Source organism: Carcharodon carcharias, chromosome 30, assembly GCF_017639515.1.
Source record: "Carcharodon carcharias isolate sCarCar2 chromosome 30, sCarCar2.pri, whole genome shotgun sequence".
NCBI lineage: Eukaryota > Metazoa > Chordata > Chondrichthyes > Lamniformes > Lamnidae > Carcharodon > Carcharodon carcharias.
The window spans coordinates 1,339,143-1,365,716 of record NC_054496.1 but is presented as its reverse complement, the minus strand read 5'-3'; the positions used below and the strand labels follow the sequence as shown (position 1 = coordinate 1,365,716).

Here is a 26,574-nt window from a genome sequence, read left to right as displayed (position 1 = left end):
TATCACAGATGCCAATTTTCTGCCAATTAGGTTCACTCCATGTGACATTAAGAGATGGCTGAGGGCACAGGATATGGCAAAAGTTATGGGGCCAAAATAAGACCTCGGCTGCAGTGCTCAAGACCTGTCCTGCAGAACCAGCCACTTCCCTAGCCAAGCTGCTCTAGTAAAAGCTACAGCATTGGCATCTCACCAAAAAAGTGGAAAATTGCCCAATTATATTTTGTCCACAAAATATCAGGGCAAATCCAATCTGGCAATTACCACTCCATCAGCCCACTCTCAATCATCAGCAAACTTATGGAAAAAGTCATTGACAGTGCTATCAAGCGATACTTATTCACCAATAATCTGTTCACCATTGCTCAGTTTGAGTGCTACCAGGGCCACTGGGCTCCAGACCTTGTTCCAGCCTTGATTCGAACATGGATCGAAGAGCTGAACTCCAGAGGTGAGGTGGCAGTGACTGACTTTGACATCAAGGCAGTGATTGCCAAGTCTGACACAGGGAGTCCTGCCAAAACTGATGTTAACAGTAATCAGGGAAAACTCTCCACTGGTCGGAGTCTAACTTAGCACAAAGGAGGATGGCTGTGGTTGTTGGAGGCCAATTGTCTCAAACCCAAGACTTTGCTGCAGGAGTTCCTCAGGACAGTGTTCTAGGCATAACTATGTTCAGCTGCTTCATCAATGGCCTTCCCTCCATCATAAGGTCAGAAGCAGGGATGTTCACTGAGGATTTCTCAGTGTACAGTTCTATTTGCAACTCCTTAGATAATGAAGCAGTCCATGTTGATATTTAACAAGAGATGGACAGCATTTAGGTAAGTGGAAAGTAGCATTCGTGCCACACAAATGCCAGGGAATGATCATTTCCAACAGGAAAATCTAACTACCTCCCCTTGACATTGAATGGCACCATTGAACTCAAAATTAACTGGACTACTGACATAAATACTGTGGCTACAAGAGCAGGTCAGAGGCTAGGAGTCCTGCAGCGAGTCCCCAAAGCCTGTCCACCATCTACAAGGCACAAGTCAAGAGTGTGATGGAATATGCTCCACTTGTCTGGATGGGTGCAGCTCCAACTCAAGAAGCTCAAGGCCATTTAGGACAAAGCAGCCTGCTAGATCAACACCCTATCCACCACCGTAAACATTCACTTCCTCCACCAACAGCAAAACATGGCTGCAGTGTGTACCATCTACAAAATGTACTGCAACAACTTGTTAAGCTGTACTTTGATGGCACCTTTCAAATCCTTGACCATCTAAAAGGACAAGGGAAGCAGGCACAAACGTGGAGTAAACCATATCCTCCACAGAGTCATGGAATGGTTCCAACACAGGAGGAGGCCATTTGGCCTGTCATGGCCATGCCGTCTCTCTGCAAGAGCAACTCAGATAGTGCCACTCCTGCAGCCCTTTGAGACCTGCAATGGGGTCAAACAGGGTTGTGTTCTGGCACTGGCACTCCTTGGCATCTTCTCTTTGCTGCTGTCATATGCCTTCAGAAGTTGTCTACTTACATACCAGAACTGACGGAAAGCTGTTCAGCTTTGCTCACCTGTGATCCAGGACAAAGGTTCAATAAGTCCCCGTCAGAGAGTTGCTGTTCGCTGAAGATGCTGCACTAACATTCCACGCTGAGGAACGCCTTCAGCGGCAAATGGACAGAGTCTGTTATGTCTGTAAAGAGTTTGGTTTGACCGTCAGCATCAGGAAGATAAATGTCATGGTCCAGGTGTTGCTATTCCGCCATCTGTGAGCAGTGACGATGTGACGCTGGAGGTTGTTGATAGCTTCACATATCCAGGTTCCATCCAGCAATCTGTCTTTCGATGCTGAAATCAGCACGCACATTGCAAAAACTGCAGCTGTTCTGTCCAAGCTGAGTAAGAGAGTGTGGAATAGCAGCAACCTGACTGAGAACACCAAACTGAGAACCTACCAAGCCAGTGTCCTCAGCCCACTCCTCTACAGTGGTGAGACCTGTTCAACATATGCCAGGCAGAAGAAAAGGCTGAACAGTTTGCACCTTCACTGTCTCAGACATATCGTCGGCATCTCTTGGCAGGACAAGGTCACCAGCTCGGAGATCCTGGACCATAATAATTTCACCATCATACACTCATTGCTAAGCCAACCACATCTGCGTTGGCTCAGCCATGTTCATTGGATGGATGACAGTGGTATAACCAAAGGCTAGCCACTAGATCACAACTTCCAGGGAGTCCATATCTCCGCTACAAGGACACCTGTAAGTGAGATATGAAAATGGCAACTGGGAGACACTCACTAACGCTGTGACCTCTGGAGGCTGACTGTTCGGAAGGGCATTGGAAGAGGCAGGCAGAAAAGAAAAGCTCAGCTGGGCAAGAAGAGCACCCAGAGAGAACAGTGGCCAGCGATTTCTGCTCCTTCTCCATTCAGTGTCTTCTTATGCAGCAAATACGACAGAGAGTGCCATGTCAGAGCGGAGCCCCTGAGCCCCACCAGGTAATGTTTACCATGGAGTTAATCATCATGGCGCTAGCCATTGTCTTACAAAACAGAAGGCTGCCATTGCAAAGAATTGTCGTCTAAATGAATATGCAGAGCAAATATCCCTCTGCACATCCCTGTAACCTGCAAACGAAGCAACTGCAGAATAACAATGATGACAAGCCTGATATAAGCTATCAGAAATATTGAGAAAGTAATTGTGTCTTTTGTCAGACAATAATCCACACACAACCTGCAAGTGTGGTTACTGCTGGTAAAAGCTGTTGTGTCACTTCGACAAGCTGCAGGAAGCCCATTGATGAGGGCTATTCGAAGCTAAACATGTGGTTTCAAATTGACAAAAGGCAGTGGGTGGCTGTTTAGTAATGATATAAAGCACTGAGCCGCAGGATTTGCCCACTGATGAGTGAGTGATGTTGTCTGGGGATCGGTGACTCTCTTGAATTGATGAATGTGCTGAGCATCACTTTGCTTTTAAATCCAACTTTACCAGAAAGTTCTTTCCTTTATTGATTTTTTGCACTCAGGGCCCCAGAAATGGGGGACAGCTATGCTTACCCTTCAGTTTTTGTTGTGGATGGACGGACAGACACTGTCCCTTTCGCAACCTCGGCTAAACAGAAAAATTTGACTTTCACACACAAGTTCCTTCTGATGCTGGTGCTATTGGCTCTGATTGGGGATGGACTTGGAGCATTTTATCTGTGGAGACTGCGATCTGATGTTCAGCAATTCAGCTCTATGTTCTTAGCAGCCAAGGTAAACAATGTACAACTTATCCTTCTCCTTTACAAAATGTTCTTGCTGAAGATATGTGTGGATAACTGCAACCCGCGTACAAAAAGAAAATTTGGAATGTTAGTAATTATTTTGTCGCTGTTGACTTTTGAACCTTTCAGCTAATTGCCTCCTTTGACTAAAGTATGTTTCATATCTGTCTGACTGAGGACCATGTTGATAAAGCGCTCGACACATTCAGTTCTGCACAGAATCTCCCAAGGGTGGAAATGACGAGGGTACATTCAGGGAGAATGCACATTAGTCTGATTGCTGAACAGGCCAAGTATATGTCAGCAGAAATCAATCTAACCCAGAGATCTAATTGATTAAAGTCAGAGAACCTTTCAGGGATACAGTGTTAATAATTCAGTCACCGCAGGCCACTAATAAACTCTCCAGCTGACTGATCTTAAATAACTGAGCTGAATTAATAGTCAAGTTGCTGAGGCTGTGTCTCTGATGTTGAACACTGTAAGATTAAACAAAGCTTGTAAGGGCCAGGGTTGAACAATAAGTGTAACTCTCCCAGGAGTGAGCGTTAGAAATGTGCTGTGTTGCCATGTGAGGGAGCACCAGTGTGCTGTTATCACAGAGCTTATACGGCGGGAATCATGGCTGTGATGTCTTATACAATGAGCTGCTGAGCAGCGGACACCTCATGGGGAGATGATACAAGTTGGGCTGTTGCTTGTGGGAGGGTGGTTTGTCAGAATTAAGCGTTCAATGTGGACTATACAATTCAATATGAGAATAGAAGGAAATCATAGGGATGAACACAAACTGTCCTGCAAATCTTTTTCCTAGTGATCAGTTTAAGAATAGCATTGGAACAGACCTGACAGCGTCTTCGACAATACCAGGAAAGTTAAAGATATAGAGATGGGTCAAATATCTGCAATAATTTTATTTATATAAAAGGGTGTTTTGGATATTTATCATGTCAATATTTAGCAAATAGAGGGATAAAGGTGGCCAAATTGAACCACATTAAGTTGCAGAAGGTCAGAGTTAGAAAGAGTTGCCATGTACAAAGTAGAATGTCTGACTGCATAAAGCAGCGATACAGCGTGTGAACAAAGGAAGGCCAAGGGGTTATAGAGATCATTAACTGGGCCAGTGGGATACTCTGTGATCAGGAGAGAGATTGAGGGGTTACGGTGTTCATTCAATCAGAGCGATCTGGGGTTATAACAGAGGGAACAAAAAAGGTAGTTTGAGCTGTGACACAAATTGGGAGTGGTAAATTATATAAGAAAAGAAAGACTTTGCAAAAAAGTTATTTTCAAAATAGCATAGTATTAAAACTGCAGTCCCTTATTGTTCAATGAATTAGATGTAATAATTTTACTGTAAATATGTATGCAAATTATTGTTAGTAATATTCCCTTACCTCACTAGTTCATCTTTTGTAAAAGTCACAGTAGTTTAAGCCTAAAACAAGATCTATTGGCTGCTCTATCACTTATCAACATTGGGAGAGATCTGAGAGAGGCAGAGGATTATTCCTGCAGCAACAAATACTTACCACACAAGTCATGCCATTCATTTTTTTAGACATGTTAGCAAAACCTTACTGAGATAGCAGGACCAGTGAAGATATCTTTGAGGTACAGAAAAGTGAGATTTGCCTGTGAAGTGATCTAAGACACTTTGCTAAATAATCTAGAGTAAGAAGAGTAGGGTGAGCCCAGAAACGTCATGATAAGTATCAGGAATTTAAGTTTTAAAGGACGGTTAAGAAGTTGGGCTATTTTTGGAAAAGACAAAGTGTCAAGGTTGAATTTTTCAAGATGTGAAAAGAATTGGCAAACTGATCTTGGAAATTTCTTCCCCCCTGCAGTGAAGAAATCTAAATCCCATAAATTAAAAATGAGGAAGTTATAAGTAAGAAAATAAGTCAGGGCAAATTTTCCACTAAAATTGTGGAATAAACGTGTGAAATACATTGAGTAAGCATTCAAAGTAATAGAAAGGAAGAATGCAAGAAATGAATGCAATGTATGTGTTACTGTGTGATACTAGGCAATCAATCTCCACACACCAAGGTCCCAAAAACAGCAATTAAATACATGGCTGTACAATCTGCTTTTGGTGGTGTCACCTGAGATGGCTGATGGGGTTTGGTGTAAAACCTCATCCAAAAGGCAGCATTTCCTAGTGTGCTGTAGTCCCTCTGTACAGCACTTGAGCATGAGCCTGGATATGCTCAGGTCTCTGGAGTCGGGCTTGAACCCACAACATTTTGACTCAGAGATGAGAGAGCTATCACCAAGCCATGAATAGAATGAATAGGGAAAATTTATTTTTGCCGCTTGGAGAGTTTGTGATTCATTTAAAATTGCCACTAAGAAAGTGAGAAGAAAGATTATCAGAGTTTAAAGAACAAGGCGTTGAAGCTTGGAGCTTTGCTACAGGGAGTGACCACTGAATTTTGAACAGGAAAAATATTGTTTTTTTTATTCATTCATGGGATGTGGGCATCACTGGCTAGGCCAACATTTACTGCCCGTCCCTAACTGCCCTTGTTCAGAGGACATTTTTTAAGAGTCAGCCACATTGCTGTGGGTCTGTAGTCACATGTAAGCAGATTTCCTTCCCTAAAGGGCATTAGTGAACTAGATGGGTTTGACAACAATGGTTTCATGGTCATCATTAGACGTTTAATTCCAGGTTTTCTATTGAATTCAAATTTCACTATCTGCTGTAGGGGGATTCGAACCCAGATCCCCGGAGCATTACCCTGAGTCTCTGAAATACCAGCCCAGTGACAATACCACTATGCCACTGCCTTCCCAAATATCTGAAGCAGAGGAATGTACAGGGTTATGGGGAGACAGCGTGGTATTAGGATTAGTTTTGGATTGCTCTAGTGAAGAGACAGCACAGAACCAATAAACCAAACAACATAATTTTGTGCTATAAACTTCTATCATTCTAATCTAGAATTGATTCAATACCACATAAACATTAGACAGGTTAACTTAATTCTGGAAACATTATAGAAACAGGGTGACGACACTTCAAGCACCTTCTCTGTTCACACGATGTGATCTGGGTTCTATGCCTCCTTCCATTTTATATGTTTTTATTTAATTTATTTTATTGTCATTTATTGTTGGACTGAGCATTTATGGCTAATGTAAAAGCCACAGGGAAATGTAAGCATGCTGAAAGCAAGCCACTCATATAGATCCCACTTTCTGCTTTGTCACTAAATGAAATGAGAAACACTGGACTGGAATTTGTGTCAAATAGCACCAAATCCAGCAAACATATCGACTAAAACAAAAGTGATAAAAGACGTATTGTGTGTGACAGTATGGTGTCACGGTGAAGTAGAGCTCTTAGAAGAATCTCATCCCATCAACTTGCACTAGATTCAAACACAACTCCTGCTGTTAAACGTGGTTTTGCTAAACCAGTTCACCATCTAATCCTTCCTCAATCAAATGTTAACGTTAAATAGACAGGAATTCTGTAGAAATAAGGCTTTCTATGCTTTAATTGAAAAGTTATATTAACTCCCAGAGGTTGTCAGTGGAACAGGTAACGTAAAGTATTAAAAACAGAAAATACTGGAAATATTCAGCACCTAAAAGGGAAACACAATTTAACATTTCAGTTGGTGAGTCTTAGTGCAAATGGAATTACTGACAGTAAGAATGGAACAAAGCAGTGAATTTGATCGCGGTTTCTATAAAACCATGATACTTTGCTTTGACAATCCAGCCAGGAATGCTTGGTGAGTAACTTCCATATTACTGGTATTGATACACATTCTAACTGTTTTGTACCCATTTTATTTCAGAACACTTCTCTTATGGTCGGAAGTATCCAAGGTGAGTGATGCTATTGTTAAACTGAAACAAATTTACAAGAGCTGTGATATGTTTCTGTAAGAAGAATTATATATTCATATTTATAGGATTGTATTCAAGCATGCATGATTATTATCTAGGAATATGTGTGATTCATTGAGTTAGTTAAGTGACCTTTTACCTTGGGATTTGAACTGATATCTATTCAGCTTGATAGGATTAAGATGACACTGTGAAGGTCTGACATGAATTGGAAAAATACGAATGCAGTAAAGGCCCACGACACAACACTGTCCCCAGTTTGTCTCAAGTTATCAGTCACACTAAGAAAGACCATAGGGATGGCAGGTGTGGAACATAGAAAAATTCATGCATGTTCTTGTCAGAGACTATTACATAGCAGGTAAATTGTTAGATCAATATTCTGGATATCTGTCCAATGCAGTATCACATTTGGAATGCTTGAAGGGCAGTTATAGAGGGAGCTTTACTCTGCATCTAATTCAGGCTGCAACTGACCTGGGAGTGTTTGATGCCGAAATTTTGAATGGTTAATGTTGACATTGGAAGGGGTTGTTGCTAATAATTGCACAGGTAACACTGGCAGAGTTTGGAGCAGATATTAGGAAAGGTTGGTCATGTTCAGGAGGGGTTGATATTGACACTGGGCAAAGTTAATGCTGACAGAAGCAGAGATTGGTGTTGATGTTAGGAGAATTTGATGGTGATGCTCGGAGGTCAACAGTAGAAGAGTTTAGATTCTGGGCATTATCAATCATAATTTTAAATCTGAGATTGATAGATTTTTGTTAACCAAAGGTATTAAGAGATATGGGACAAAGATGAGTGTATGGGGTTAGGTTATGAGTTTTGAAAAATCCAAGGATATAACATCTACTAGATTCTTTGTAATTTTAGCTATCCAACAACTTACCCAAATCTAATGTCCTCCTCTCCGAGGAAGCTGCCCAGCTGCAGTTTGGAGGAGTGTAGGGAATCCCTAATCCCCACTGCTCCAATTACCTGTTTCCAATGGCATTGACTCTGAAAAGAAATACTTTACAACATTTAACCTAACTCTTTGCTCTGAATTTTTCACTGGTGCTACCATATCTATGTATCTCAAATAATCTAGCTAACTGGATAGAATCTAATCCTTTCATAATTTGAAAAAAAAGTCAATCTTAACCCTTCTGAACTTGTTTTTCTCTAATGAAAATAGTCTTAGAGTTTGGTGCCCTCCTGATTATCCAAGAGCTCTAGTAACAGATATCATGTTAATCACTATCCCGCATATCTTCCAATTAAGTCTCATTTCCCCACTATGTCTGGAAACTACAACCAGACACAGTGGTAGCCATACCAATGCCTCATACAGATTATGTATAGCACCCTCAGTTTTATGTACTTTTCTGGCAATTCAACCTAACATGCTATTTGCTTTCCCAGTGGTGTTGTCTCATGCTGCTTTTTGAACTTTTAATGCAATATCAAATGAAACCCTCTGGCCCCTTTCTAGATGTGTAACCTTCAACAGGAACCCTGCATAGTACACACAAATGGGGCTTCCCCATTTCAACTGCATAACACAGCACTTCTCAATATCAAAAGACTTCCTCCAAGCTCAGGTCCAGGCCCCTAACATCATTAAATTGGTTTGCAATCAATTTGTTTTGGCTAAATTTACAATCCCTGTGCACATTTTTGTATTATCTGCAGATTTATGAATAGCTCCATCAATATCCTTGAGTAAATTATTTATCATGATGATAAAGAGTAACAGGCCCAAGATGCAGCCTTGAGGGATTCCACTCATGACCTGCCCCACGCATACCTACTCCCATTCAAGATGAACAATGATATCACTGCACCTTTCCCATCTCCCCAGACAGAGCATGGAGGCAGCCACAAGGGTTGCTGGGTACTGAGGCAGGCTGCATGAAAGGCCCTACTTGGTACTGTAACAAAAAAATCAATGAACCAAAAAACAGGCCTCTAACTCTCACTCACATGCCATGCCTCCATCCATTACAAATCATGCCACCTCATGCCTCACACGCATCCTTGATGGTCCCTTATACCCTCCATGTCAACCATGATCCCCTACCCACCCTCCATGGCCCTTTATAGCCCTAATGCCAATTTAGTGCCAACTCATGCCAACCCATGCCCCCCACCCACCACCATTTGCCCATACACCCTCTATGCCAATTCATCCAGTCTCCACCATGGATGGCTATGCAGAGATTAAATAAAATAAAATTCTAATGTCTATTGATGATTTCACTATTTTAAAAAAACACTCTCATTGGTTCATTCAATACATTTTAATTCCTTCAAGTGCTTAATGCCTTATGAAAAACAATTATTTGCATACGTAGACCAACAACAAACACTTTATAACCACTTGCGGCTTTCAAACAAATGGTGAACTTGCAGTACAACACCTCCCCCCGCCCCCACTATAATAATGCAAGGTTGTGGAATGACGCATGCAGCACTAATCCTATAATGATAACCCCCAGGTTTATGTCAACACACAGTCAGTGAAACTGCAAGTAGTCACAGAAGGCTGTTTTCTTTTAATTTAAAGGGCAGGATATTTAAATGCCTTAACAGCTTGACAGTTTCAATGAGTTTATCCACTTTTTACGCACACTCATGTCTAATTTTAACAATCCCAAAGGGCACCTTACCTCCCCAAAGGGGTCCCCCGACCTATCCAAAAGGGTACCCTATCTCTCCAAATGATTTTGGCAACTTTAGACCTTTTGCACAAAAGTCTAAAAACCACAAGTTATGTATTTCACATCCCACTAATGAAAGTTGTATTTGCTTAAAGGCAGCTGCACTTTTACACATGCGGCTGCCTCTGTGAACTACGATGTGCAAACGATGTTCCCCCACCCTGGTGAAAATGGTGGGTGCTGGGTTCAGAGTAGGACTTGCGGAATCATGACTTTTGTGCCATTTTGTCTGTAGGAGACCCCTTCCGTTCCTGTAAAATTTTTGGGCCCACATCTCAATGTTGTTCACCCATCTGATTTATTTTCTTCCTCTTCTGCTGTACCCTCAATATCTCCTTCAATTGTTGCCAGGACATGGCTGTTGGGTCTTTGTTCCCAATGTCTATACTTGACTATCTTTTTCTCTCTCTCTGTACTTAGCAACCATTTGATTCCTGAATTTCTACTCTTGATCCAACCCATTCATTTGTCTTTTTCTCCATCCAGCTGATTCTGAGCATCTTCTGCCATACTCACATTCCAAGAGCTGTTACCCTTATCCTCTTTCTTCAGAGTCCAACTCTTGTATCTATAGAGGGCAACACTCCACTCTAATGACTGTACCAGACAGTTTTTCAGCTTCATGCTGATGCTTTTGGACATCCAGACACTACTTAAATTTCTGCTCAAGCCTCTGGCCGTAGCTAACCTAACCTGGATTTCATTCTTCCATGTTACTTTATTTGCTATATAAGCATTGCGGATGCCATAATTCTGATCTTCCAAAGTTCTCTCAGTTTGGGAACAGTTACTTTAGATTCTAGAATTACATATGTCACTCACCTGTTTTAGCAAGTTGAGATAGGGAAATCAGGGAATTAGAGACCAGTTAGCCTAATATCTGCTGGTGGGAAATTACTGGAGTCTATATAGATAGGCTGACTGGACAGCTTGAAAATTTTCAACTGATTGGAGAAAGAGCCAGCCTGGATTTGTTAAGCAACCTTTTGGCAAAACTTCTGTTTTTCTCTCCACAGATGCTGCCAGACCTGCTGAGTATTTTCATTGTTTTCAGCTTTTGTTTCAGATTTCCTGCATCCACAGTACCTTGATTTTGGACTTTTAAACGAAAAATCGTTTTGCCGAACTTGATTTAATTTTTTAATAAAGAGACTGATGTAGCAGGCAGAAGAATGCCCATGGATATTATTTACATGGTCTTCCAAAAGGCATCAAAAAAAGTTCCTCCTAAGAGCTGACGTTTAAGCTCATATAATTGAAAGCAAATGATTGACTTGGTCAAGCAGTTGGCTGAGTGGCAGGAGACAGACAGTAGGAACAATGGGCAAGTACTCTAATTGGTCAAATGTGACTACTGCTCAAACAATATCAACCTGTTCATGCTCCCCAGCAAAGATATATGTTGGGGCCTCAACTAGTCACTTATTATTAATGACATAGGTGATGCGATAGAGAGCCCCATATTCAAATTTGCTGATGTTACAAAGATAGATGGCACTGTAAGCCATGTAGATGGAAGGATGAAATGACAAAGAGATATTGATAGATTGGAAGAATCGACAATACAATTGGCAAATGGATTTCAATGTAGGCAAATATGAGATAGTCCATTCTGGACTCATAAAGGATAGAATAAAGTACTTTCTAGGTGATGAAATAAAAACTTACATTTACGTAGCACTTTTCATGACCACCAGGTATCCCAAAGCACCATACAGCCAATGAATTGCTTTTGAAATATAGTCACTGTGTAATGTAGCAACCAAATTGTACTCATCAAGCTCCCATAAACAGCAACGTGACAATGATCAGATAATCTAACTTATGTGCTGTTAATTGAGGAGCACATATTGGCCAGGACACTGGTGATAACTCCCCTAGTCCTTTTTTGAAATAATACCATTGGTCCTTTCACATCCTCCTGAAAAGTGAGACATCTCATCTGAGATGCAACACCCTCTTAGTACTGTAGTAGAGTGCCTTGATTTTTGTACTCAAATCCTGGACTGGGACTTGAACCCATAACCTTCTAACTTAGAGGTGAGAGTGCTACCAACTAAGCTACAACTGACCTAAGCTAGAAACAGTAGAGGTCCAAAGAGACTTGAGGGTTAAAATGTCAAGGACAGGTATAGAAAATAATCAAAAAAGACTCATGGAATACTGGCTTTTTTTACTTAGAGGATTAGAATAGGAAGGGTGTAGAAGTCCTGCTTTGGCTATACAAAACTCTGTTTCGCTCAGGTCTGGAGTACTGTGAGCAGCTCTGAACACCACACCTGAGGAAGGATATATTGACCCTGGAGGGAGTGCAGTTGAGATTTACCAGAATCTGGACCCTGAGGTTTTAATTAGGAGAGATTGCACAAACCAGGGTTGTATTCCCCCAATTTAGAAGAATAAGAAATGATTTGATCAAATGTTACGATATTTTCATGTAGAAACATAGGACTTAGGAGCAGGAGTAGGCCATACAGCCTCTCGAACCTGCTCCGCCATTCAATAAGGTCATGGCTGATCTGACTGTAGCCTCAACTCCACTTTCCTGTGTTCCCCCATAACCCTTGACTCCCTTGTCTATCAAAAAAATTATCTGACTCAACCTTGAATAAATTAAATGACCCAGCCTTCACTCCTCTCTGGGGAAGAGAATTCCACAGATTAACGACCATCTGAGAGAAAAAAATTTCTCCTCATCTCTGTCTTAAATGGGAGACCCCTTATTTTTAAACTGTGTTCCCTAGTTCCAGCCCTGGACAGTGTCAAGCTTCTTGAGTGTTGTTGAAGCTGCACTCATCCAGGCAAGTAGAGAGTATTCCATCACACTCCTGACTTGTGCCTTGTAGATGGTGGACAGGCTTTGGGGAGTCAGGAGGTGAGTTACTCGCCACAGGATTCCTAGCCTCTGGCCTGCTCTTGCAGCCACAGTATTTATATGGCTAACCCAGTTCAGTTTCTGGTCAATGGTAACCTCCAGGATGTTGATAGTTGGGGATTCAGTGATGGTAATGCCATCGAACATCGAGGGGTGATGGTTGGATTCTCTCTTGTTGGAGATGGTCATTGTCTGGCAATTGTGTGGCGTGAATGTTACTTGCCACTTGACAACCCAAGACTGGATATTATCCAGGTCTTGCTGCATTTGGACATGAACTGCTTCAGTATCTGGTGCTGAACATTGTGCAATCATCAGCGGACATCCCCACTTTATGATGGAAGGAAGGTCGTTTCCTGCAGTGATGTCCTGGAACTGAGATGATTGACCTCCAATAACCACAACCATCTTCCTTTGTGTTAACTATGACTCCAACCAGCGGAGAGTTTCCCCCCTGATTCCTATTGACTCCAGTTTTGCTGGGGCTCCTTGATGCCACACTCGGTCAAATGAGACCTTGATGTCAAGGGCAGTCACTCTCACCTCACCGCTGGAGTTCAGCTCTTTTGTACATGTTTGAACCAAGGCTGTAATGAGGAAAGGAGCTGAGTGGCCCTGGCAGGACCCAAACTGAGCAAAAATTCCTATCTAAAGTATGCAGCATCTGAAATCTAAAGCATAGGACTCTAGAAGGAACAGCATTGAGACGGGTTTGATTTGTGCTGAATTTTATCATCAGATGCTGGCACTGGGTGGCCAAAGCAGTGACATAAGCTTGAAATGCTGCCAATTATCATTTATGTTTTAATTATGCTTTACAGTCCATTCAGAGTCACTCTGGCTGTCTCCTAGTTTTATCCCGTTAACAGTAAAAATCCAGCTCCTTCTGTGATTTAGCCTTTTTATAATATGGCACGCGGAACTGTACAGAGTACTCCACATCTGGTCTATCCAAGGTTTCATAAAAGATTGGCATAGCTTCTGTCCCTCTAGAAATAAACCCTAGTGTTTGCTATTTAAAGGCCTTATACATGATTCATTGTTAGATTTTTGATTTCTAGATTCTCCTTTAGTAGGGATACTATTATTGTTTCTACCATCAGTCTTAAGCTGACTGGTCCTACAGTTCCCGGAAATGTGCTAGCTGCCTTTTTAAACATGGGTATAAAATTAGCTCTCCTCCACCATTCCTTTGGCTTGACACCTTTTTGTTACAAATTATCTAATATGTATAATTGTGAACATGTTCAAATGTCATTTTATGAAGAATATCTGTTTTATTATTTAGACATGATCTTCCAAGATTCATCAAAGCCTGCAGCTCATGTTACTGGTAAGAATACACCTGGGCAAGTGCCATAATTAAAAATAATCAGATTGTCATACTGATACCATCATTCCATATCATTGCAATATCCTCAAAACTCTAACTGATTTTATAAAGGTGTCTTAGGGAGGGGTTGAGTGCCTGTCACTGACTTTGTTACAAGGTGGTAATGCTACAAGGGCATTCAGTCACTTTTACAGGGAGAAGGGGGGGTTATAAAGGATATGTCACTTTTACAGGGAGAAGGGGGGGTTATAAAGGATATGTCACTTTTACAGGGAGAAGGGGGGGTTATAAAGGATATGTCACTTTTAGAGGGAGAAGGGGGGGTTATAAAGGATATGTCACTTTTACAGGGAGAAGGGGGGGTTATAAAGGATAGGTCACTTTTACAGGGAGAAGGGGGGTTATAAAGGATATGTCACTTTTACAGGGAGAAGGGGGGGTTATAAAGGATATGTCACTTTTACAGGGAGAAGGGGGGGTTATAAAGGATATGTCACTTTTAGAGGGAGAAGGGGGGTTATAAAGGATATGTCACTTTTACAGGGAGAAGGGGGGGTTATAAAGGATAGGTCACTTTTACAGGGAGAAGGGGGGTTATAAAGGATATGTCACTTTTACAGGGAGAAGGGGGGGTTATAAAGGATATGTCACTTTTACAGGGAGAAGGGGGGGTTATAAAGGATATGTCACTTTTACAGGGAGAAGGGGGTGTTATAAAGGATACGGTACCTTAATGATTGTGGTGTTGGATTAACAACCCAGAGGTCATCAGTTCAAATTTTGCCATGACAATTTTTGAAATTGAATTCAATAAATCTACAAGTAATTTCTAGGCAAGCACAAGAAAAAGAGCCATGAAAGCTTCTGGATTGCCATAAAAGGCCATTCGTGCATTTTAACAAAAAGAATCTGATATCCATTTGTGTGACTCCATTCCCAAACTAAATGGTTGCCTTTTAATGCCCTACAAAGTCCGTAGCAAGCCACCTTGGCTTTATGTAACTGTTACAAAGTTCAGAAAGAAGGTGCCCAGATGGGGAGAATTGTATCATAGGCAGTCATATCCAGAGACATAGGCATATTCACAGCATTTAATGTGTCAGCCAAGTATCCTCTCTCATTAGTCCTGCCCCATAGACAGCATATGCCACCAGATGTGGGACCACATTCCAGTAGGAGTGACTCTGACAGTCCTCAAAATTAACTCTGGACCTCAGGGAGTCTTAATGGCTTCAGAACAAACAAGGTCAATGAAACCTCCTGCAGAACACCATTTCCCACCCAGCAGGTCTCCCCTCAAATGATAAATCATCATTCCTCCATGGGAATCTCAGAGGGAAGTGCTGAGAATATACTCTGGATGGGGAATTTCAAACTTCCTGTCAAGTGGGTCTGTAGTAGTACCGTTGACTAGGCTGATTGAGTTCTGAAGGACAGACTGGACCTGGTGGTGAAGAAACTGTTGTGATTGTAAATTGAACTCCCAAGTTTTTGGTAAGATTTGGTTCGTGACCAATAACACATACTTTAAAGTAGACAAAGGTTACAATTCAATACACTTAGTGAATAAAGCCACAAGATTCCATGGCTTTTGAACAAATAAAAACAAAGTTTACTATAAAAGGTCAGAAAGATTACAGTATCTATCTTATACTCTAACATTCAGGGTAAATATGAGGTACCATGTGAATTAACAGGCACACTGTGGTCAAACAAACCATGCTGCACAATAAATGGCAGAGGTGACCAAGAGTCCATGGATTTCTCAACAGCTCTCCCACAGGTCAATAACACTGTGAGTCAACCAATCTCATTGAAACTCCATCTCTCTCATGAGGAATTTGAAGATCTCGCCTTGGAATTCTCTCCTAAAGTCACTCCAACTCGGATGGCTTCAATGACGGCCCACCTCGCAGGCTTTCAATCTCATCTCCTGAGATTCTGTTCCCCTGAATTCCTGAGTACTCACTCACACTAATTTCAGGCACGACTTCAGATCTTTGGCCTTGCTGAGCAGAATGCTACTGCTCCAAAGGGGTACCTTTGCCCCAAAGGCCCACAACACAGAGCCACCAACCTTTGGCTGTCTACTTCACTTAAAGTCTGCTCCCCGCAACATTTTCCTGTTTGGAGCCTGTTGTTTTGCTCCTCTCTTTTTAACTTAACTGGGACCTCTCCCTATCCCCTGCCTGGCACTCTTCTTTTCAATGGTGCTTTGCTCCCAGTCACCTAATCTGGGTTTTTGCACAGTTTTTCTACTTGCACAGGTGCACAGAACATGAATAAAATGCAGAACTGAGCATGTACAGCCTGCTCCTGGTCTGCGCATGCACAAAAGCTCCGAGGCCTGTCGGGAGTTCAAGTTCCCAGCTTCCTCTCCCCTGTGAGGTAAGTATAGCTTTCATATTAAAACCTGCATGAGAAAATAACCAATATGACCTTCCCTTCAGCAACTTATTTATCATAGACATGCCTCCAGGAGTTTTGGTAGCGTTACTTACCACCACAATTTGCGACCTCATGGCTTGGCACATTCTTTAAATCTTGATCACATTCAAGGCAGGACACCAAGCCTGGTTCAAAGTGCAGTATCGAAGAGTATACCAGGAGCGGGACCAGGCGTGTGCAGGAATGAGCTACAAACCTAGTGAAGTAATCCACAGAGTTATAAGAAAATGGAGATACTCAGCAGGCCAGACAGGGTCTGTAGAGGGAGAAAAACAGAGCTAACATTTCAGGTTGTTGACTTTTCAAAAGGGCTCCACAGGCTACCTGCATATTAAAAACAAAAATGCAGCAGGCGATAGTTAAATAGTCTCACAGCAAGACATCAGAACAAAGAACTGTAGCCTTATCAATTACAATCAAGAAATGTTTTTTTTTTATTCATTCATGGGTACTCTCCTGACTGCCGCACATGCTGTAATATCACACGTTGGGAATCGTGCCTGACAACTCACACAAGTTCGGGTCAGGCGCGCATCCACACAAGCACTGTAAAATCCTGGCCCTGGAGTTGGACTTGAATCCACATTATGACACAGAGGCAAGAGTGCAGTCACAGCTGACACTGAGAGACATAGGCCAGCATTTATTGCCCATCCCTAATGGTGATCAACAAGAGAATTAATAGGTGGAGGCTCCAGGAATGTTCCCATCCTCCACCATGGTGGAGTCTACCATTTCAGTAGAAGAAACACGGCTTATGTATTAAGAACAATCTTTTGCCAGAAGTGCTGAGTGGATGATCCTTTCCAGCTACTCCTGGTGTTCCCACCACCGTGGATACCGGTTTCCAGTCAATTTGGTTCACTCAATATTAAGAAGTGATTGAACACACTGGACCTAACAAAGACTATAAGCCCTAGAAGCATTTTGGGTATACTGCTCAAGACCTGTGTACCACAGCAAGCTATTTGCCTAGCTAAGCTATTCCAGTATAGCTATGATACTGGCATCTACCCAGAAACTTGAAAGATTAGCCAAATATATACTATCCAATAAAAGAGGTCAAATCTATCTCTGTCAATTATTGTCCCATCTGCCATCTCCAATCATTGATAAAGTGACCAAAAGAATAATCAAATTTGGGTTCCACTACTCGGCTCCAGACCTTATCCAGACATGAATGCCATAGCTGAAGACCAGAGGGGAGAAATGAGTAGCTTACCTTGACATACAGACAGTATTGACTGAGTAATGAACCAGCAAAAAATGCAGGAGGGGGTCAAAGGGTAAACTGTTCAATGGCTGGAGTCATACCTGATACAAAGTCGAATGGTTGTGATTGCGGTGGTGATCTGCCTGAGGACAGATCCTCTGCTCATTTCTCCACACCTCACAGTCTTGGGCTTTCTCTTCAGTTGCACATAGGAGTCTCCCATTTTCAACTTCAAAGAGCAATATGAATAGAGAAAAGGATACATGACAAAAACAAAATTACCTGGAAAAACTCAGCAGGTCTGGCAGCATCGGCGGAGAAGAAAAGAGTTGACGTTTCGAGTCCTCATGACCCTTCGACAGAACTTGAGTTCGAGTCCAAGAAAGAGTTGAAATATAAGCTGGTTTAAGGTGTGTGTGTGGGGGGTGGAGAGAGAGAGAGAGAGAGGTGGAGTAGGGGTGTGGTTGTAGGGACAAACAAGCAGTGATAGAAGCAGATCATCAAAAGATGTCAACAACAATAGGATACATGAGGTGGTTTTCCATTGCCTTCCTTGTGTGCTTAAAGGAAGCAGAAGTCTGATTCACTAAGAATCTGTTGCTGTGGTTGTTGGTGCCAATCATCACATTGGCAGGACATCACTGCCACAGTTGCTGAGAACAGCATATTTAGCCCAACCATCATCAATGGCCATCAGGAGTCAGCTGTACACTGATAGTTCAACACTGGCGTCAGAATGGCTCGTTGATTGTGTTACAGTGAGTTTGCAGAATCTCTCATCATTCACTAGGATTGGGAATTTTGACGCATGCTGCAATCACAAATTGGCCTATGTCTCTCAGTGTCAGCTGTGACTCAGTTGGTAGCACTCTTGCCTCTGTGTCATAATGTGGATTCAAGTCCAACTCCAGGGCCAGGATTTTACAGTGCCTGTGTGGATGTGTGCCTGACCCGAACTTGTGTGAGAAGATGTCAGGCACGATTCCCAACTTTATCGCACCCTCGTGTGATATTACAGCATGTATGGCAGTCAGGAGAGTACCCGCTGACAATTAAACAGGCAATTAAGCCCATTAAGAAGGCAATTGATCTGAATTTTATGTTGCCCTCGCAATTTAGCACTCGTTGCACGGGCAACACTGGCGGGTGGTCAATTTGTTTCTTCACGTTTCTCAACCAAGTGCAGGATAAAAGGGAACCGGAGCATTGGCAATGTTGGCACTTCCTGTCTCTATCAGCTTCTCATGTGAGTGTGCCATGCCCTCCCCCCAGTGCACTACTATCTGAGCCGATGAACTAATGCCCACCGTCCTGCTTGTATCTGTGCTGGTGCCTGGTAGTGAGAGAGGATGTGACTGTGGCTCCTCCTAAGGTGTCAAGGGAGAATCCTTGGGGTCCTGGTAGCCTCTGGAGGATGGTGCTTCTGAGGGGGAAGACAATATGTCAGTATTTTCAATCATCACAAAGTCAATGTGCACGCTTGGTGGGCTGGTGAGACTATGGACAACTGCATCATGTTGGCATCGTGATTGCTGGATCACTGGGGACTCTCAGTTTAGAACTTCTCATTTGAAGTGAGACAACCCTACATTGTTTTTACTCTCTGCCAATCTTGCTGGACTCTTATCTTCCTCCGAGATGCCTGCCTCTCGGCAACCTGAGGACCTTGCTCCAAGCTCACACTCTAACTCGAGGGGGGCGATCTCAAATTTGCTCAGTATGAGCAGGTTGGCCACTCCACAGCATTATGGCTTCTCTTCTGTATGGACGAAAGTGCATTCATTAGTCCACCCTCTACCTGCAACACCATACTAGTCTCGCACCACCACCCTGGAGAACCAGGCTGAGGTACCTGTCAGATTTGCACATCCCACTCTCCTACACCCCCAAGGCTGGTGGCCACATCTCCCAGCCTTGGCTGGCACAGGTATATGTGCCTTTTGTCACTCTGAGTCTTACACCCCTGAGCACCATGAAGGATGTCCACCCTTCATGACATCTCCACACAGTCTGCAGGCCAGCTCAGTACTCACCCTTGCCCAGTGAAGAAGATCATTAAACCTTTGCGGCACTGGATCCAGGTGCAGTGCACATCATACCTGCTGACCTGGTTACCACTTTGACCAGGCCTCCTTCATCTGTTGTGGTGGCCTGCTCTTACCATCAGTGGCATGAGGATGTCCCACCTGGCACTCACTGCCTGCCTGAGAAGTGGGTGACAGAGTGCCCAAAGGCATTGCCCTCCCACTGGGCATGCCTGGTGGGTGCTGAGACCATGACTTAAGCCAATTTTTAAAAATTCATTTACAGGATGTAGACTTCGCTGGCTGGGCCAGCAATCATTGCCCATCCCTAGTTGCCCTTGAGAAGGTGGTGGTGAGCTGCTTTCTTGAACCGCTGCAGTTCCTGCGGTGTAGGTACACCCACAGTGCTGTTAGGGAGGGAGTTCCAGGATTTTCACCCAGTGACAGTGAAGGAACAGCGATATATTTCCAAGGCAGGATGGTGAGCGACTTGGAGGGGGAATTCCAGATGGTGGTGTTCCCATGTGTCTGTTGCCCTTGTCCTAGATGGTAGTGGTGGTGGGTTTGGAAGGTGCTGCTGAAGGAGCATTGGTGAATTCCTGCAGTGCATCTTGTAGATGGTACACACTGCTGCTACTGTGCGTCGGTGGTGGAGGGAGTGAATGTTTGTGAAAAAAGTTGAATTTGAGTTTACTTTTTTCAATTACTAAAATGGGGTGGATGGGGTGTCAATCAAGTGGGCTGCTTTGTCGTGGATGGTGCCATGCTTCTTGATTGTTGTGGGAGCTGTACTCATCCAGGTTAGTGGGGAGTGTTCCATCACATTCCTGACTTGTACCTTGTAGATGGTGGACAGGCTTTGGAGAGTCAGGAGCTGAGTTACTCGTCTCACAATTCCTAACCTCTGACCTGCTCTTGTAGCCACAGTATTTATATGGCTAGTCCAGTTCAGTTTCTGGTCAATGGTAGCCCCCAGGATGTTGATAGTGGGGGATTTGGTGATAAGAGTGCCTCTGAATGTCATAGGACGATGGTTAGATTCTCTCTTGTTGGAGACAGTCATTGCCTGACACTTGTGTGGCGCGAATGTCACTTCCCACTTGTCCTCCCAAGGCTGGATATTGTCCAGGTCTTGCTGCATTTGGACATGGACTGCTTCAGTATCTGAGTTGTCGTGAATGGTACTGAACATTGTGCAATCATCAGCGAACATCCCCACTTCTGACCTTATGATGGAAGGAAAGTCATTGATGAAGCAGCTGAAGGTGGTTGGGCCTAGGACACTACCCTGAGGAACTCCTGCAGTGATGTCCTGGAGCTGAGATGATTGACCTCCAACAACCACAACCATCTTCCTATGTGCTAGGTATGACTCCAACCTGCGGAGAGTTTTCCCCCTGACTCCCATTGACTCCAGTTTTGCTAGGGGTCCTTGATGCCACTCGGTCAAATGCTGCCTTGATGTCAAGGGCAGTCACTCTTATCTCACCTCCTGGACAACTCCTTGAGGCTCCTCAACAACTCCTGATAGCCTCTGGGAGCTGGGTCTGCTGAATTTAAATCCCCCGCTGGGTCCCCAATGGTCCTGGCACCCACCACACTCCTGCTCCTGTCGGCAGTGCTGCACCAATGTCTGGGGACATTTCATGCTGGCCAGCTCTTAATTGACCAGCCAGTGTGAAATCATATTTGGGTTCCGTTCACAGTTGGAAGCGGAAATTGAGGCCACTTCCAGGCCCGCTGATCGTGTGCACATGATGTGCGCAAAATTCAGACCCAGGAGTTGAGCACAAAATTCAAGACTGACACTCCAGTGTAGTACTAAGGGAGTGCTGCACTGTTGGAGGTGCTGTCCTTCAGATGAGACATTAAACTAATACCCTGTCTACCCTATGCGCCGGATATAAAAGATCCCATGGCAATATTTCCTATAAGAACAAGGGTTCTTGGTATTCTGGACAATATTTATCCCTCAATCAACATCACAGGCAGATTATCTGGTCATTATGTCACATTGCTGTTTGTGGGAAATTGTTAAACAAAAATTGGCTGCTGCTTTTTCTACACAGAGGCTACAGTTCAGAAGTATTTTGGGATGTCTGGGGGTTGTGAAAGGTGTTACATAAATGCTTAAATTCTTTCTGCTGGCCAGCACAATATTAAGCTGCTTCCTGAAAATGAGGCTGTGTCCTCACTAGCTTAAAGCTAATCCACATATATCATTCAAAGGCTAGACTCACTTATCAATATTAAATTTAGAGCTAATTGTTGACAATGGCCGATGTAGCACAATGCAAAACCTGATATGATTTAATCCAAGAAGCACCTTCAATTCACACCTCTTGAAGCCCATCACAGCTCTTGGCTTTTCCTTTTGAGACGATGGGATTTTAACTCACCTATTTTTAGTAATTGAAAAAAATAAACTCAAATTTACCTTTTTTTCACAGTGCATTATATCAGGGTTCAATTCCATTGTATTACTGGAAAGATAAATTATAAGGGTCTCTGGCATCTCTAATTCATTGTTAAAGGGTGCAGTAGTTCTCATTGACTACATTACTGGAATATGCATTATTCAGGGACTTTGTATCTATATTACTCTAAGGGTGTATTATAAAGGGGTTTAACATCTGACTATTTATCCATCTTGTTTTGGGTGCTGACCCTCCTGAGTATTTGGAAATCTCTTAGAATTGAGCACTTCTCCTTTGGGTACTGCTGTAAAACTGAGGATAGGAAAAGGCATGCAAAGAGGAGATGAAAGGTGTGTGAGGGGGCATGAGTTTAAAACTGAAAAATTAACCTTTAGCTCTGCACCATTCCAATCCCCCAACAATTTAAGTCACTCACGTGGCGTCTTGAAAGAGGGATTGGGGAGATTGGTCATGTGGGGGCAATTGTTAAAAAGGATGTTACAGGGGTTGGGCCTGGGTAATGGTTAAAGGCAAAAGGTGGCGATGATGTCAACTGTTGATACAGGCAGTGTGAAGGCCAACGCATTTGGAAAAAAGGTTGGAGAGAAAAAACTTTCAACAGTTAACTCAAGAGCTGATTAGGAAAAACCTTACCCAGGCTTACCTTGGCTTATGAATGATCTCGCTGAAATCGCTGTATTCCACCAAATTCTATCAATTTCAATATTATTATTTTCAATTGATCCCTAACCTCAGCAATTTTTGGGGGGAAAGGTTCCAGAATTCCATTAGCCTTTGTGTCAAGAAGTGCTTTCTGACATCAGCCCTGAATCACCCTCACTCTAATTTTAAGGCCAAATTGTTCTGGCCTCTCTCACCAAGAGGGAGCAGTTTCTTTACCAATCCCGTCAACTCCTTTAACCACCTTGTACACCTTAGTTTGTTCACCCTTTAATCTTCCATATTCTAGGGAATGCAGGCCAAATCTTGGTTAAAGAGGTAGGTTTTAAGCAATGTTTTAAAAGAGGAAAAAAGACTTGGGGAGGGAGTTCTGAAGGGACGGTTGCCAATGACAGGACAAAGAAATGGGAGGTACACCAGAGGCCCGAGTTGGAGTTCTCATAGTATTGTAGGGCAGGAGGAGGATACAAAGATGGGGAGAATGAAACATCAGGATGATATTTTTAAAATTGAGGCCTTTCTGAACTAGGAACCAATGTTGATGAATTGAACTTGGTGCAAAATTGGTCACAGACAACAGAATTTTGGTTGAGCTCAAGAGAAGGGTGGAAGATGGAAGGTCAGCCTGGAGAATGTTGGAATAGAAGCAATTAATGCATGAACGATCACCACAGATAATTCTAATACTAGAAAGGATGATGGAACCTGTCTGATTGGAACAATATTTATAAATGTTCTTGTTCTTGCAGGATGTAACTGCAGTGCCTATGAGTATGGCCGACTGCAGTGGGCGCACAACAGAGGGATCGCTTTCTTGCGTGGAATTGACTATAAGGAAGGAGCTTTGGTGATTAAAAAATCGGGACATTACTTCATTTACTCCAAGATCCTACTGGGAGAAATAAGTTGTAATGATGATAAAAATGGGTTTTTGAAACAGACAGTTTTCAAAGAAGGAGCAGCGTATCCACAACCTATTGAATTAATGGCTGTTCGGAAATTCTTCTGTACAGGGGAAAATCCAGACCATTGGCTGGACAATAGCTACCTGGGGGCAATATTTGATTTCAATGAAGGGGATCATGTGTTCATTAAAATAACAGATAAAAAACTTTTGAGAATCTCCAATGACGCAGAAACATTCTTTGGCGCTTTTATGATTTAATATATCTATCAGACTTCCTATTCATTTGTCTCATTCAGTAAGTGAACACCTACTGCAAACATGTGCTCATTTCCTGCTTTGCTGATGTGAATGTCTAAGTGTACCACTCGATAGTGATTAACTAAGCATGTATTTTTGTTTTTAAAATGGAAGCATTTACTCCGAAACATGAGCTGGAATCTTGTTGTAGGTTTGAATGTGCCCACCTGCCTCATTTCTACTGCTAGCAGCAGCACAAGGTTCTGGCTAATGTAAAGATGTGCCACGGTACATGCCAACATAATGTCCATTTAATATTCATCATTGTTTTTATAAATCTTTATTTATTGCTGCTTCTCTGGTATTTTCTTATTGTATTACAGATTACAATGCCCACTTAGTCCCAGAATGAGAAAATTGTTCAATTTACTGTTTTACAATTTGTATAACACTGATGATGGGATTGAAGTCCTTACCTTTAAAATCCCTAGTTGTCCTTGGAAGGTAATGGTGAGCCACTGCCTTCTTGAACTGCGGCCATCCATGTGGTGAAGGTGCCCTGCAGTGCTGTTAGGTAGGAAATTCCTCATTTTGACCCAGCGATGACAAAGGAATGCCAATATATGTCCAAGTTGGGATGGTGTGTGACTTAGAGAAGGTGGCGTTCCCATGTACTGACTTGTCCTTCTAGGCGGTAGAGATCACGGGTTTGGAAGACGCTGTCAAAAAATCTTGGCAAGTTGCTGCAGTGCACCTTGCAGGTGGTACCCACTGCAGCCATAGTGTGCAGGTGCTGAAGGGACTGGATGTTTAAGGTCGTGGAAGGGACGCCCATCAAGCGGGCTGCTTTGCCCTGGATGGTGTCGAGCGGCTTGAGTGTTGTTGGAGCTGTACTCATCCAGGTTAAGTGAAGAGTATTCCATTACACTCCTGATTTCTAGGTGGTGAAGAGGCTTCGGGAAATCAAGAGATGAGCCACCCACTGCAGGATTCCCAGTCATTCACCTGCTGTAGTAACGAATATGTGTATTTACTATTGCTTTCATATGCTGTCTGATCGGCCTTGTCTCAGTATATGCGTTCAAACTCCCCTCTGTTTGTGCTATCCCATTGCGGTTACCCCCTTCGCGTATGAAAACAAAATACTGCGGATGCTGAAATCTGAAATAAAAACAGTAAATACTGGAAGTACTAAGCAGGTCAGGCAGCATCTGTGGAGAGAGAAACAGAGCTAATGTTTCAGGGCAGTGCTTTTTCATCAGAACAGTTGCTGTCAGACCTACCGAATGTTTCCAGCATTTTCTTTTTTATTACCCCCAACCCACCCACCTTTCATATGTCCTATTCCAGAAACTCTATTTTTAAAAAATCTACTATTCCTAAAGGACTCTCTACCTTAATCTGTCCAGTCCTGACAAGACTCTACCTCAGAACGCATACTTTACTCTGCACTGTCCTTTCACTCGATTCCACCTTGACAGAACTGCCCACCTCAGCTGGGCACTGTTGGTTATATGATGGTTTATGTGTTATCTGACATGTGATACTAAAGTTATGTTCTGTACATTGTTGGCTGCCATTTTATATTATTGTGGTTTAATTTGTACTAATAGCAAACTTGAAATAAATCTTTAAATATATTTTGATTTCTGCATTAACCTTTTTAAATTTAAATGGAACCCCACCTCCAACCATCCCTTCCTCTTCAAAGTTCTCAAACATGTTGTTACCTCCCAAATCAGTTTCCACCTTTCCCGGAACTCTATGTTTGAATCCCTCAAATAGGCTTTTGCTCCTGGCATAGTACCAAACTGCTCTTTACAAAGTCACAAATGACATCCTATGTGACTGTGACAAGGGCAAACTTTCCCCTCCTCAATCTACTTGCAGACACAATTCACCACACCATCCACCACCCCCCCCCATTCCAATGCCTCTCCACTGTCCTCAAGGTGGGTGGGATTGATCTCACCTGGTTTCATTCTTAATCATCTATTTGTAACCACAGAATGATGTGCATTTGCTTCTCTTCTTGCTCCCACACCATTACCACTTGTGAACCCAAGGATCTATGCTTTCCTCCCTCCTATTTCTCATCTACATGCTGCTACTGGATGACATCACCTGAAAACAGTGTTAATTTTCACATGCAGGCTGCTGACTTCCAGCTCCACCTCAGCTCCTCTCTTGACTCCCCCAATGCTAAGTTATCAGATTGCTTATCTGACATCCAGTACTGGATGGGAAGAAATTGCTCCCGATTAAATATGGGAAGACTGAAGTCATCATTTTCAGTCCCCACTCCATACTCTGTTCCCTAACTACTGACACCATCCCTCTCCCTTGCAAGTCTGAGATTAAGCCAGTCTGTTCATAAACATGGTGCCACATTTGACCCTGAGATGAACCTCTGGCCTCATATCCTTGCCCTAACATTGCCTGGCTTTGGTCCATCTCAGCTAATCTGCTGCTAAAACCCTCATTTATGCCTTCATTCCCTCTAGGCTTGACTATTTCAACGCATGCCTGGCTGGTCTCCCACAATCTATGGTCCATCAACATGTAGGTCATCCAAAACTCTCAACTTGCA

At 42.9% G+C, this 26,574-nt stretch overlaps 1 protein-coding gene across 2 annotated transcripts; it reads left to right on the top strand.

Moving 5' to 3' along the window:
* The first annotated feature begins 2,911 nt into the window (after nt 1-2,911).
* LOC121271359 (tumor necrosis factor ligand superfamily member 14-like) lies at nt 2,912-25,589 on the top strand. Of its 2 annotated transcripts, XM_041177313.1 has the most exons (4): nt 2,912-3,263; nt 7,093-7,123; nt 14,013-14,057; nt 23,590-25,589. In XM_041177313.1, the coding sequence occupies exons 1-4, from the start codon at nt 3,042-3,044 to the stop codon at nt 24,003-24,005; spliced, it is 714 nt and encodes a 237-aa protein (XP_041033247.1). In that variant the 5' UTR covers nt 2,912-3,041; the 3' UTR covers nt 24,006-25,589. The 2 variants fall into 2 exon arrangements, with proteins under 2 accessions (XP_041033247.1, XP_041033248.1); XM_041177314.1 differs by lacking the exon at nt 14,013-14,057.
* The last annotated feature ends 985 nt before the right edge of the window (nt 25,590-26,574 follow it).